Source organism: Vigna angularis, chromosome 3 (assembly GCF_016808095.1).
Source record: "Vigna angularis cultivar LongXiaoDou No.4 chromosome 3, ASM1680809v1, whole genome shotgun sequence".
NCBI classification, from domain to species: Eukaryota; Viridiplantae; Streptophyta; class Magnoliopsida; order Fabales; family Fabaceae; genus Vigna; species Vigna angularis.
This window is the reverse complement of record NC_068972.1, coordinates 14,382,710-14,396,223: the sequence shown is the minus strand read 5'-3', so window position 1 is coordinate 14,396,223 and position 13,514 is coordinate 14,382,710. Positions and strand designations below refer to the sequence as shown.

At 37.6% G+C, this 13,514-nt stretch overlaps 2 protein-coding genes and 1 non-coding gene across 5 annotated transcripts; 1 reads left to right on the top strand and 2 right to left on the bottom strand.

The window, feature by feature from the left end:
- Positions 1 to 341: 341 nt before the first annotated feature.
- LOC128195753 (uncharacterized) lies at positions 342 to 4,542 on the bottom strand. The gene is made up of 3 exons (XM_052874179.1): positions 2,620 to 4,542; positions 2,288 to 2,523; positions 342 to 2,205 (listed from the first exon to the last, which is right to left on the bottom strand). The coding sequence occupies exons 1-3, from the start codon at positions 2,784 to 2,786 to the stop codon at positions 2,024 to 2,026; spliced, it is 585 nt and encodes a 194-aa protein (XP_052730139.1). The 5' UTR covers positions 2,787 to 4,542; the 3' UTR covers positions 342 to 2,023.
- Positions 342 to 5,324, bottom strand: LOC108345525 (uncharacterized). Its single transcript, XR_001833691.2, has 2 exons — positions 4,540 to 5,324; positions 342 to 646 (listed from the first exon to the last, which is right to left on the bottom strand). It is a non-coding gene; the product is annotated as an uncharacterized LOC108345525 (transcript).
- On the top strand, positions 5,273 to 11,866 carry LOC128195752 (uncharacterized). 3 transcript variants are annotated; one of them, XM_052874178.1, is made up of 3 exons: positions 5,278 to 6,025; positions 7,183 to 9,856; positions 10,400 to 11,866. In XM_052874178.1, the coding sequence occupies exon 3, from the start codon at positions 10,633 to 10,635 to the stop codon at positions 11,758 to 11,760; it is 1,128 nt and encodes a 375-aa protein (XP_052730138.1). In that variant the 5' UTR covers positions 5,278 to 6,025; positions 7,183 to 9,856; positions 10,400 to 10,632; the 3' UTR covers positions 11,761 to 11,866. The 3 variants fall into 3 exon arrangements, with proteins under 3 accessions (XP_052730137.1, XP_052730136.1, XP_052730138.1); XM_052874177.1 differs by having other exon boundaries at positions 5,273 to 5,912; positions 7,183 to 11,866; XM_052874176.1 differs by having other exon boundaries at positions 5,273 to 6,025; positions 7,183 to 11,866.
- The last annotated feature ends 1,648 nt before the right edge of the window (positions 11,867 to 13,514 follow it).

The following is a 13,514-nucleotide window of genomic DNA, read 5'->3' as shown; positions in this document are numbered from 1 at the left end:
TAGATAATTGGATTACTTTGCATCTTTCCATCTCAATCACATAATACGTTTCATTAGACATCAATTTACGTACACATTATTTTTCTCCTTCTACCTCAATCTCGTCATACATTTTATCTCACATTCTTCTTGTTTTCGTATCTCTTATTTACTTGAACTGTTCGTATTTATTGTAGGAGTATACTTGAACAGTTTCAATAATAACAGTCGAAACAAACTTAATTCGCACACCTAATAGAAAGCACTCTTCTTTCTGTTATGGGCATCCATCATTTTCCAAGGATCCGACCGTAATCCACACACACTACATCAAAAGATGAAAGCTTCCAAAGTCACTTTTCAAACACATTTCAATCATATCCATATCTCAAGTCAAAGGCTTCCAAGTTCCTGCACTATTACGTTAATCACCATCTACAAAAACACACACATACAAAAGGCCAATACCAGTATTTCTTTACCAACCCCTACCAAGAACACAGTCAGGGGTTAAATAGAAGTACACAAAGTATTCATCAAAATTGGGGAGTACAGAGTTAAAATGATCAGCCAAATATACAGTGGGGGGAGACATCGTGCATGTCATCCAAAAGAGTAAGCATAAACTTTAGAACCGCGTCATGACAAGCAGCAACCTCCGAAACAACTATACATCAAGAATAAAATTAGTCCCATTCTAATAATCACAGACCATAGAAATCAAGAATCATATCTGGAAATCACCAAAAACTTAAAAAGTAAAGATAAATGATATTCTCAAACCACCATTCATGATTGCATTCATCTTCTCTCCTCACATAAACATCATAAATACCAGAGGGAGCAAAAGCTGATTACATATTCAGGACAGACATGCGCCGCTCATCATTGCATGGACACATACTTTATCCCCATATAATATTCACCACCCACCCTTCTTTCGGATTCCCTTTTAATACGCTTTCCTATAATATTATAATACCTTTCTTCCCAAACCCATCCCCTCACCCCTTTTACCATTTCAGTGTGCTTTACCTCATTCCCAGCAACATTCAACAACGATGAGGAAGACTTCCACTTTCTTTCAGCTTAAAGAATCAAGAGAAACCCCCCAAAGAATTTTTTTCAGAAAATCGACAAATAAAGGGCTATGCAATCAATAAAGAGCAAACCAACATAAAATATGACAGGGCCCCTGTAACAGGTATGTGAAAATGAACAATTCCAAGACTACAAGCAAACTGATCTGCATTTCGTAATGAGTTCAGTTTAAGGTTGAGCAAATGATGAAAATTACCACGGGTAACACAGCAGCCAACAGAAACTAAACCGTCATCAGTAAGACACGTTAACTAGACTAGAGATTAGCGATGAAAAAAAATGAGGTTATGTAGAAAGAGAGCCAAACTTATCAAATAGAACGTAAACAAGGAACTGATAAATAAGCAAAAAAGCTCCACGGGGAACGAATTTTGATCCTTGGAAAATCGTCGTGTCTCTATGACAGAAATCGATAAAGCCACACCTAATTCCAATACTCCGGTGTCACTGACTCAACAACTGCTGGTGGACTCCTGATTTTATTGATTCAACAACTTGCTCGGAGAAGAAGGAAGAAAAGTCTTGATTTGAATGAGAAGGCACTACTGGGCGAGCTGTTCCTGAAGACATCTTCGCCGGATCCTGAGGTGGAAGATATCTCACTGATGGTCCAGAATTGACAACTGCCACCATGACCAGGAAACACTCTTTTTCCTCATTATCTACATATTATTTAGCTTTTCTGGTGTGTTTTCATGGTTGTATTTATTTCATTTTAATTTTTAAATTGTGAGCATGAAATTAAAAAAAAAACATAATAAAAACAAAAACATAAATATATATTAGTGTCAGTTTGAGTTCGGACACTGGTAATAATAAAAAAAAACATAAAAAAATTAAAAACATAAAAAAATTAAGTGTCCATATTACAGTCCTTATTCAAATTTTGGCCACACTCGGCCAACAAAAACATAAAAAAAAAAAAAACTAAAAATATAAAACTTTAAAATGAAAAGTGGTTACTGGGTGGCGATCTTAAGGTAAGCTCCGTCGAGGGAGCTCTGGTACGGAATGCAGGAGGCATAGGTGGAGGGATTTGTCGTTCATCTCTTTCGTCGTCGATGATGATCGGAATGGGGAACAGATCCAGCAGCCTCGGTGCCCTCATAACTACCCAATCATATTCTTTCAACAAAAATTTGTATGTCAATAATAGAAGAGGAAGAGAAAAATTCAATAAAAATAGAGATATGATCAGAGTTCTTACCATACATGTATCGCGGCAGCAAAGAAAAGATAGTGCCAGTGGGGTCTATCTCCGCTTGCATGCGCCTGACCCGATTGCCATGGTTGTTGAACCAGCATTGCACGTTATATTCGCTGGCTTCTCCGAAAGTCCTTAGTCGAGACGCGATCTCGAAGACTTGGGCTCTGCTTGGGTGTGTGACCCCATAATTGTATATGTTGGTCATCATCTTAATCTGATCATCAGTAGGACGCCACCTGCATCAAACAGAGAGATCCACCTGTCAGCGGTGGCGTCCTACTAATGATCAGATTAAGATGATGACCAACATATACAATTATGGGGTCACACACCCAAGCAGAGCCCAAGTCTTCGAGATCGCGTCTCGACTAAGGACTTTCGGAGAAGCCGGCGAATATAACGTGCAATGCTGGTTCAACAACCATGGCAATCGGGTCAGGCGCATGCAAGCGGAGATAGACCCCACTGGCACTATTTTTTCTTTGCTGCCGCGATACATGTATGGTAAGAACTCTGATCATATCTCTATTTTTATTGAATTTTTCTCTTCCTCTTCTATTATTGACATACAAATTTTTGTTGAAAGAATATGACTGAGTAGTTATGAGGGCACCGAGGCTGCTGGATCTGTTCCCCATTCTGATCATCATCGACGACGAAAGAGATGAACGACAAATCCCTCCACTTATGCCTCCTGCATTCCGTACCAGAGCTCCCTCGACGGAGCTTACCTTAAGATCGCCACCCAGTAACCACTTTCCATTTTAAAGTTTTATATTTTTAGTTTTTTTTTTATGTTTTTGTTGGCCGAGTGTGGCTAGAATTTGAATAAGGACTGTAATATGGACACTTAATTTTTTTATGTTTTTTTTTATTATTATTACGAGTGTCCGAACTCAAACTGACACTAATATGTATTTATGTTTTTGTTTTTATTATATTTTTTTTTTTAATTTCATGCTCACAATTTAAAAATTAAAATGAAATAAATACAACCATGAAAACACACCAGAAAAGCTAAATAATATGTAGATAATGAGGAAAAAGAGTGCTCCCTGGTCATGGTGGCAGTTGTCAATTCTGGACCATCAGTGAGATATCTTCCACCTCAGGATCCGGCGAAGATGTCTTCAGGAGCAGCTCGCCCAGTACTGCCTTCTCACTCAAATCAAGACTTTTCTTCCTTCTTCTCCGAGCAAGTTGTTGAATCAATAAAATCAGGAGCCTTCTGTCCACCAGCAGTTGTTGAGTCTGTGACACCGGAGTAATAAGAGAAATAGCAGTATACTTTCCTTCATCTATCATTATTTCCTCTATGTCAGTACCTGTATTCTCATTTACTTTTTAACCTGGTCATCAAACTCATAATCAATAGCATCTGTTATGAATTTAGAATCTGTTTGTAACACATAATCAATTTCAATACAAATCGGGCAAGAACCACATTCACAATCACATTCACAATTCTCAGAAAACTGAGTCAGATCGAAGTTTTGTTCTAACTCTATCATGTTTTGCGATTGCAAAATTCCTGTCTCAAAATCAATATTGACATATGCATCATCAACAAAATCCACATTCAGTTCAAAGCTATTATCAATGGAAATTTCATCAATGTAATCATGTTCATTCAACACAACATTTATACCAATGGTTTCAGAGACTAATACTGAATCAAAAACTTCAGAATTGTCAATCAAATCTATATCAGTTTCAATCCTAAAACCTGTAGAATCATTGTGCAACAAATCACAAGCAATTGAATGTATAAACAAATCAAATAAAGAGCTTGTAATCTCAGTTTCAGAATCAACATGTTTTTGCTCAGTATAAACCCCCCAAAGAATTTTTTTCAGAAAATCGACAAATAAAGGGCTATGCAATCAATAAAGAGCAAACCAACATAAAATATGACAGGGCCCCTGTAACAGGTATGTGAAAATGAACAATTCCAAGACTACAAGCAAACTGATCTGCATTTCGTAATGAGTTCAGTTTAAGGTTGAGCAAATGATGAAAATTACCACGGGTAACACAGCAGCCAACAGAAACTAAACCGTCATCAGTAAGACACGTTAACTAGACTAGAGATTAGCGATGGAAAAAAATGAGGTTATGTAGAAAGAGAGCCAAACTTATCAAATAGAACGTAAACAAGGAACTGATAAATAAGCAAAAAAGCTCCACGGGGAACGAATTTTGATCCTTGGAAAATCGTCGTGTCTCTATGACAGAAATCGATAAAGCCACACCTAATTCCAATATCCAATTCAATGTTGGTCCAGCACGTCCAGCAGCTGCATGGTGATCGGAGAAAGAAGAAGCAGCAGCTTGCTAAGGGAGAAGAAGCTTCAACACGTCCGGCCAGCAGCAGTAGCAGCTCCTCAACTGGAATAATTCTCAGCATGCATGTCTAACGTGGATAGGCTTTAGGTGTGTGCTTTGGAGAACCAAGCTGCAAGTGGAAGTGCACATAGATGGACTTAGAGAACACGTTAAATGGAGGAGGGAATTGGTGTGAATTGATGAATAAAATAGAAATGGTGTTGAAGAGGTGCACACGGTATTCCAGCAGAAATAGGGCCACCACTCACGGTTATTATATTTGTCATATGGGGAATAATTCTGAAAAGTAGAAAAGCATTTAATCAAGCAACACTTTGGAAAGGAATATTTCGTTGGAGAAATATGGGGGACACCATGTCCCACATGCACTCAAGGTATGGAGAGGAAAGATGGCTTTCACGTGAAAAAGGGAGCTAAGTCTTTCAGATTTTTATACTCCACACGTTCCTAGCAAGAAGAGCCACCACTTACTTAATTCATGTAAGCTGTCCACACACTTAAGCTGTCCATAGCATGGTACACTAAAGTTTCACGTGGGAAGGTATGGTCAGCAAGCCAAAAGGAATTTGGTTTCTTTGAAAATGTGCAAAAGGAAAAGAGGAAACGTCCAAACCAATTTGCTGACAAGGAAGTATGTATGTGGACATTAGTTAAAGAAAGAAAGATATCCTTGCACACCAAAGTTGTTTGTCACGGCTTGGAAAATGAGTAAGGTCAGCAAAGCTACTGGAAGCACATACACGTTCATTTCAATTATCTGAAGCATAGCTCCATATTCACGGCCAACTTCTTGATGGGAAGTGGGAACCACACACATGCATGGTTTCTTTGGAGCAGCTCACGGATCCATTCTTCACCAGCTCCTCACCATCCGGCAAACATCCATCATCCAGCAAGGATCTCCATCTACACTTGTTGAGCTGGAAGAAAAGTAGACAGCATTACACGGCTGCACATAATGGAGGGTCCTTCTTGTTTTTGTTTGGATTGAAGAAGGATGGAAGAAGTTGGGCACACCAAACGGAAAAGAAGGAGCAATTTGGACCATCAAAGAGCACACAGATACGGCTCTTACCACAATAAAAGGAGAGCTTTGGACAGAAGAAAAGAGGAGGTAGTAGTCACAGATTCCAGTAGCGTAGGATGTTGGGAATCCAAGTGTGAGTCTAAGTCCCACATTGGAGAGAAATGAGAAAGTAGAGTGGTCTATAAGTGAGAAGACCCATTAACCCATTGCCTAAAGGTTTTGGGTAAAAGAGTGGTGTCAATCTCTTATAAGGTTGGGGAGGTGCCATTTTCCAATTCACTTCAAATTGTTGTATTTCACGTTTCTGCTCAACTCATTTCATCAAGTTTCATGATGTTTCCTATTGCGAAGTTTGATTCTGTGTGGTGATTTTCGTTTCCCTGTTGCAGAAGTTAGATTTCAGTTTTCTTGTAATGTTTTCTGCACTGTTGTTTTAATTTTCGTTTTCGTTTTTAAATTTAATTTTCTGCAAAACCTAAAGCTTCAAAACCCCCTTTCAACTGTATCCATTTCTTTGTGTTAAAGCTCATACACTGATCCTAAGTGAAAAAAAAATGATTACCTTAACCTTAGGAAAGTCTGGAGCTACAGAAGTATTTTGTGAATAAGTGTGGTCTCCTAGGAGTTTCTGATGAATTGACTAGTTGGTTCCTCATCATAAAATATGATCCTGTTGTGTGATAAAGAGAGAAAAGAAAAGAGACAAGATGAAAAAATTTTGATGAGAAAAAGAGAGAAAAATGAAAAAAAAATTGTAAATAATGGAGTCGAGAAGAGGATTGAATTAGGGGTTTGGGCGTAATTTCACTGTATTTTCACTTGTTCCCCATAGCTCCTCTATTTTCTTCTGGTTTACACCTACTTATCCATATTTTATCCTCCCCTGTCTTTGGCCCCATTACACCCATAAAAGACCTTTAGATCTGAACATGTGTATATTTTAAGTGTTGATATTAGAAACTTGCCAAGTCTGTTTGTGTTTGTTTTCTTGAGTGCATTGAGTTGAAATTATTTACCCTAGACACGTGAGAGAAACACTGACAGTGCATCAGGTTATGTTATTTTTTAATCACCTCTTGAACTGATTAATTATTTTTGCCATACTTTGAATTGCTTGGAAGATTTCTGTAAGTATCTTCTTTTCTTTGATTCTGTGTTGGATATTGTCTACATCTTTTCTCTGTCCAGACTTCTTGAGAACTCTGTAAATTCTTTTTGTTTTCTTGTGAGTCTCTATTTTCTGTTTGCTGAGTTTTGTGTCACCGTTCCTAGAAGTCCATTGAACCATTCCCTGATTTGAGTCTTGATTTTGCCCAGGAGTGCAAAAGACTAAGTGTGGTCTATTTTGATGAATCAATAATTTCTTCACTTCGCTTAGTTTATTGTACTAGAATTAATCAGGAAATTGTGCTTAAATGTCCAATATTTTCCCATTTTTCTTAATTGTGCTTAACTTGATCGGAAATTCTTATTTTAATTAATTTGAATTATCTGAGCTAATTATTTTCATTATTCATTGCAGAGAAAATTTTGGAAATATTTTGATACAAAGAGAAAATTACATTTATTATGTTTAAGCTTTGGAGAGATGCATGTTGCTGGCTAAAAGGAAATCACGGTGAAAGTGAAAGTGGAAATTTTTGAAGCACAATTTTTTTTGGCTTGCTTGGAACACATCACACGGCCTTAAGAATTGGATTTCTTAAGAAGTAGAAATCATTCACGGACACATGGCATCCCTTCTCTTGTCTTTGTCAGAAATTGATTGAAGAAATGTTCAAGAGACAACAACACACGGCCCATTGGAATTAAAGTGGGAGCCGCCACCTAGTGTTGGATGATTTTTTTTCTTTGTATTAGGAGAAGAAAATCGTGCATGGATGGAATAAAGGGACCACCACGTTTTGAATTATTGCAGCTCACGGTTTTCCAATATCATTTCCTATCAATAACAATTGATTTTTGGCAAGCACATGGAAGAAAAGCGGGGCCGCCAATTTGAGAAGGGAACAATGATCAATTGAAAAGCATGCCACATAAGAGGAGGGGACCACGTTTGTTTGGAAGCACACGGTTATGGGAACTTATTCTCCTTTGTCATGGATGGTGGAAAGAATAATGGAAAGCATACTTTTTGTTTTCAATTTGGTTTCTTAAAGAATCAAGCAATGTCACGTAAAGAGTGCTTGGAGGGCCCCCTCATGCTTTGGCACGTTAGTTACTACAATATTCAATTGGACAACACATTAGGCCGCCCCATTTATTTTGGCTTATGTGGTTTTCAATAGTTATCATCATCTTTCAGGAGAAGGGCATGAAGTGAGGACTACAGACAAGCTCTTTTACTTTGGAAGAAATGCTGATTTCCTTTTTATTTAAGGGGTGCACGTCCATCACATGAAGAGGAGTTCACTGACTGCACAAGCCATCAAAGAAGTGCGAGAACCGTCCAGCAGGCTTGGAGATAAAGAGTGGTGTTCTTGAACGGACAGCATGCTTGGAGATTCATGAAAATGAAGCTGGAGGAAGCAGCGTTCCAGCAGCAGCCACCTTGGATGAGAATAAATGGAGTGTTGCAGATGAAGGGAAGCTCACGGTTTTCTCCATTCATTTTGGCTTGCATCTTGCCTTGCATCACTGAATAACAGAGAAGGGGTCACCACTTGATAGCTCACGGCTGCACACTTGGGAGAAGCACATTACAATTTCTTTTAGAAGTCCAAGGTGCAGCATGTTAGAGTTTGTAGAGGCTGGAAAGAGGAGACGCATAAAAATCTGCACATCCACACTTAGAAGAGCAACGTGAAGTGAGTTTTTCCAAGAGCTGCTGCACACACACGGCCTGCTGAATTGATTTGGAGAGAATGAAGCTCACGGTTATTGGAGAGGTTTGGCAGCAGCTACGTTCAAGGGAGAAGAGATAGAGATCACGGCACATGGTGATTGATTGAAGGAGGCTACGGCTAAAGTGTGAAGGGAGAAGAAGTGATGCAAAGGCTGGAAAATGCAGACCAAACTCTTCACGCTCCCAGCTAGAACCTTCAAGCATCCAACACAGCAAAGAAGAGTAGCTCACGGTCCGAACACTTCCATGAGCAAGGGGCTGGAATGATGTACACGGTGATGCATTGAAGAAGGTATTCAAGCTGGTGCTATCATGAGTTGAAGAAGAATTGCAAAACATGTGATTGGCTGGAGCAAAGTTCACGGACCAGCAGCTTGAAGTGGGAACCCACGGCTGCAAACCATTTCCTTGAAAGAGGAAGAAGTGTCACGGCAACAATCTGAAGAAGACAAGTGAGGGTCCCACCTTCTTGATTTCAGCACATCTAGGAGTGGAAGGAAGTCTTCAGCCTACGGGGACAAAAACAAAACCTACATGAAAACAAGGATGGTAGGCAGAGAGAATTGGCTATAAGATGCAAGCAGCATCAGAGAAGCAAATGAGTAGATTTTAGGAGTAGGAATTAGGAAGAGTTTTACGTTGGCTTTCATTTTTCCTCCTCCCCTTTGGGGAGGTTTTGGATTTGTTTTCCAAGTTGTTTTCCAGTTTCAATCGAATGTTAATTTCCAGTGTGTTTTTCAGTTGTTGAAACTCTATTTTTATCAACGAATTACCTTGGGTTTACAATTCCATCTTCACGCTTAAGGCTTTGATCAAATTACTGTCACTGCAAATTTCTGCTCACATCAATTTCCTTTAAGTTTCTTTGCACATTTTAATTTCTGTAAAAGTTTATTTGTTTTGCAATTTAAATATTTCTAAATTTACCGTTTTCTACACATTTACTCTTTCTACAATTTATTTACCGTTTTACTGTTTTAATCTTGTTTTACAGTCTGTTATTTTTACTGCTTTTCTAATATAATTTTTCCGAAACAAAACATTCACCACCCCCCTTTTTCGTGTTTAAATCTAAGACTGAACCACAACAATATTGGTCCTTGAGAGACGACCTAGGAGTCACTTCCTAGTTATACTGCATTCTTATTTGCACATCAAATTTGACAGGTCGCGACGCCCGCATCAAATTTTGGCGCCGTTGCCGGGGAACAAAAGAGGTTTGGTTTTAGATTTTTGTTGTGTAAATTTTTGTTTTGTTAATATGTGTGTTTTGTGTGTTTTGTCTTGTATATTTTTGTAGGCGACAACGACACCTTCAGCAAATTTTGGCGGCGTTGTCACTTCAGTTCAGGTTTTTGTTTTAGATTTTTAGTGTGTTAATATATGTTGTGTTAATATATGTTTAGTCTTTTATATTTTTATTGTGTTGTGTTTTGTATTATATCTGTTAATTAAAAAAAAATTATTAAAAAAAAAAATAATTATGTTCTGTTTTGTGTGTGCCTGTAGCATGTATAAATGTGTTGTGTTTTGTTTATCTCGTAACTTTTAGTATTTTATTTTTATTTTTATTTTTATTTTTCGATGTCTACCTATTTTAATTTCGTGAATAGTGCTTATTCTACGAGTGCCTGTAATTATGATTCTCTTTCTGCATATTACTCTGATTCTCGTGCTGATTTTAATACTGAGAAAAATATGGCTCACCCTCCAATTTCTGAGAGCTCTCCTTGGGAGCCAGTTCCACCGAATAAGGATGGTGATCATAACTTTCTCAATATTGGAATGATAAAAATGCTGCCCTAGTTTCATGGTTTTGCAAGCGAATGCTCACATGAACATTTGGAGAAGTTCTATATAATTTGTTCTACAATGAAACCTCCAAATGTCGCAGATAATCAAGTTTTCTTAAGGACATTTTCCCACTCGTTAAAAGGAGTAGCAAAGGATTGGAAAACTCGTCTTCCTCGAGAATGCGTTATCAAATGGGAGAATCTGAAGCATTTGTTCTTGAAGAAATTTCCCCCTGTACAGAGTTACAACAACAATTCTCGATGGAATGACCCTGGTTTGGGATGGTATGAAGCTCCACAGAAACATCAGGAAGCACCATCTCAGAGTACTTTCATGCCTACACCAGTCCAACAACAACAAAGGCAATATTATGATGCTCCTGCTCAAATAACTCCTCAGCCTTCTACTTCTGAACCTACAATGAAAGAGTTACTAGAGCAGATAACCATGAAGAGCATTCAGTTCGAGCAAATCCAGCAGGAAACTCAAGCTGCCATGCAGAATCTAAATGATCAGATCGGGCAGATGACCACTCTTGCACCTAAGGAGAATGCTGAAGATTTTGAGGCCCAGGCAGGAATAAGCAATACCTTTGAGACAGGTAGACCATTTTTATCTTCCACCGTGGAGGTAAACGTACCTCAACTTGAATGTGCAATTGATGAATTGGAAATTCATGAGAAAATTTATACTGAGCAAAAACATGTTTATTCTGAAACTGAGATTACAAGCTCTTTATTTGATTTGCTTATACATTCAATTGCTTGTGATTTGTTGCACAATGATTCTACAGGTTTTAGGATTGAAACTGATATAGATTTGATTGACAATTCTGAAGTTTTTGATTCAGTATTAGTCTCTGAAACCATTGGTATAAATGTTGTGTTGAATGAACATGCTTACACTGATGAAATTTCCATTGATAATAGCTTTGAACTGAATGTGGATTTTGTTGATGATGCATATGTCAATATTGATTTTGAGACAGGAATTTTGCAATCGCATAACATGATAGAGTTAGAACAAAACTTCGATCTCACTCAGTTTTCTGAGAATTGTGAATGTGATTGTGAATCTGGTTCTTGCCCGATTTGTATTGAAATTGATTATGTGTTACAAACAGATTCTAAATTCATAACAGATGTTATTGATTATGAGTTTGATGACCAGGTTACAAAAGTAAATGAGAATACAGGTACTGACATAGAGGAAATAATGATAGATGAAGGAAAGTATACTGTTATTTCTCTTATTACTCCGGTGTCACAGACTCAACAACTGCTGGTGGACAGAAGGCTCCTGATTTTATTGATTCAACAACTTGCTCGGAGAAGAAGGAAGAAAAGTCTTGATTTGAGTGAGAAGGCAGTACTGGGCGAGCTGCTCCTGAAGACATCTTCGCCGGATCCTGAGGTGGAAGATATCTCACTGATGGTCCAGAATTGGCAACTGCCACCATGACCAGGGAGCACTCTTTTTCCTCATTATGTACATATTATTTAGCTTTTCTGGTGTGTTTTCATGGTTGTATTTATTTCATTTTAATTTTTAAATTGTGAGCATGAAATTAAAAAAAAAAAACATAAATACATATTAGTGTCAGTTTGAGTTCAGACACTGGTAATAATAATAAAAAATAAAACATAAAAATATTAAAAACATAAAAAAATTAAGTGTCCATATTACAGTCTTTATTCAAATTCTGGCCACACTCGGCCAACAAAAACATAAAAAAAAAATAAAAATAAAAATATAAAACTTTAAAATGGAAAGTGGTTACTGGGTGGCGATCTTAAGGTAAGCTCCGTCGAGGGAGCTTTGGTACGGAATGCAGGAGGCATAGGTGGAGGGATTTGTCGTTCATCTCTTTCGTCGTCGATGATGATCGGAATGGGGAACAGATCCAGCAGCCTCGATGCCCTCATAACTACCCAGTCATATTCTTTCAACAAAAATTTGTATGTCAATAATAGAAGAGGAAAATTCAAAAAAAATAGAGATATGATTAGAGTTCTTACCATACATGTATCGCGGCAGCAAAGAAAAGATAGTGCCAGTGGGGTCTATCTCCGCTTGCATGCGCCTGACCCGATTGCCATGGTTGTTGAATCAGCATTGCACGTTATATTCGCCGGCTTCTTCGAAAGTCCTTAGTCGAGACGCGATCTCGAAGACTTGGGCTCTGCTTGGGTGTGTGACCCCATAATTGTATATGTTGGTCATCATCTTAATCTGATCATCAGTAGGACGCCACCGCTGACAGGTGGATCTCTCTATTTCCATTTCTTTTTTTTGGATCTCACTCATCCTTCCTCTCGAAGTATTCTAAAACATAAAATTAAAAAAAATAAAAAATAAAAAGAACAAAAACAAAACAAAAAGCATAACATAAAAAAAATATATTAAATTCTTAGTTCAGTGTTTTCTTTATTTGTTTTCTGTTTCCTTTTAGGTTTATTTTGTCCAGTCAGTCTTTGATGTTTCAGTGTCTAGTCTCATATCTGTTTCACGGTCCTTGCAAAAGGGTCCTAAACGGATCTATGTCCAGTTGTCCTTGTCCATGTTGTTCATGTAAATTAAGTTTCTGTGTTTATTTAGTTTTAAGTGGGGTACGTGGCGTTGTTCTACCTGATTGTCTCTACCATACCTTCAATGGAAGGGAGATTAACGTCTGGTTTCCAGCCAATATACCCCTTAAGTTTTAAGATAGTTGTGTTTTAAGTGTTTTAAGTTTAGAAAAATGAAAAAAATTGTGAATAATGGAGTCGAGAAGAGGATTGAATTAGGGGTTTGGGCGTAATTTCACTACACTTAGTTTATTGTACTAAAATTAATCGGGAAATTGTGTTTAAATATCCGGTATTTTCCCGTTTTTCATAATTGTGCTTAATTTGACCGGTAATTCTTATTTTGATTAATTTGAATTATCTATGATTAATTATTTACGTTGGGCAGCAGTAGTAGCAGCTCCTCAACTGGAATTACCGGTCAAATTAAGCACAATTATGAAAAACGGAAAAATACCGGATATTTAAACACAATTCCCCGATTAATTTTAGTAAAATAAACTAATTGTAGTGAAATTACGCCCAAACCCCTAATTCAATCCTCTTCTCGACTCCATTATTCACAATTTTTTTCATTTTTCTAAACTTAAAACACTTAAAACACAACTGTCTTAAAACTTAAGGGGTATATTGGCTGGAAACCAGACG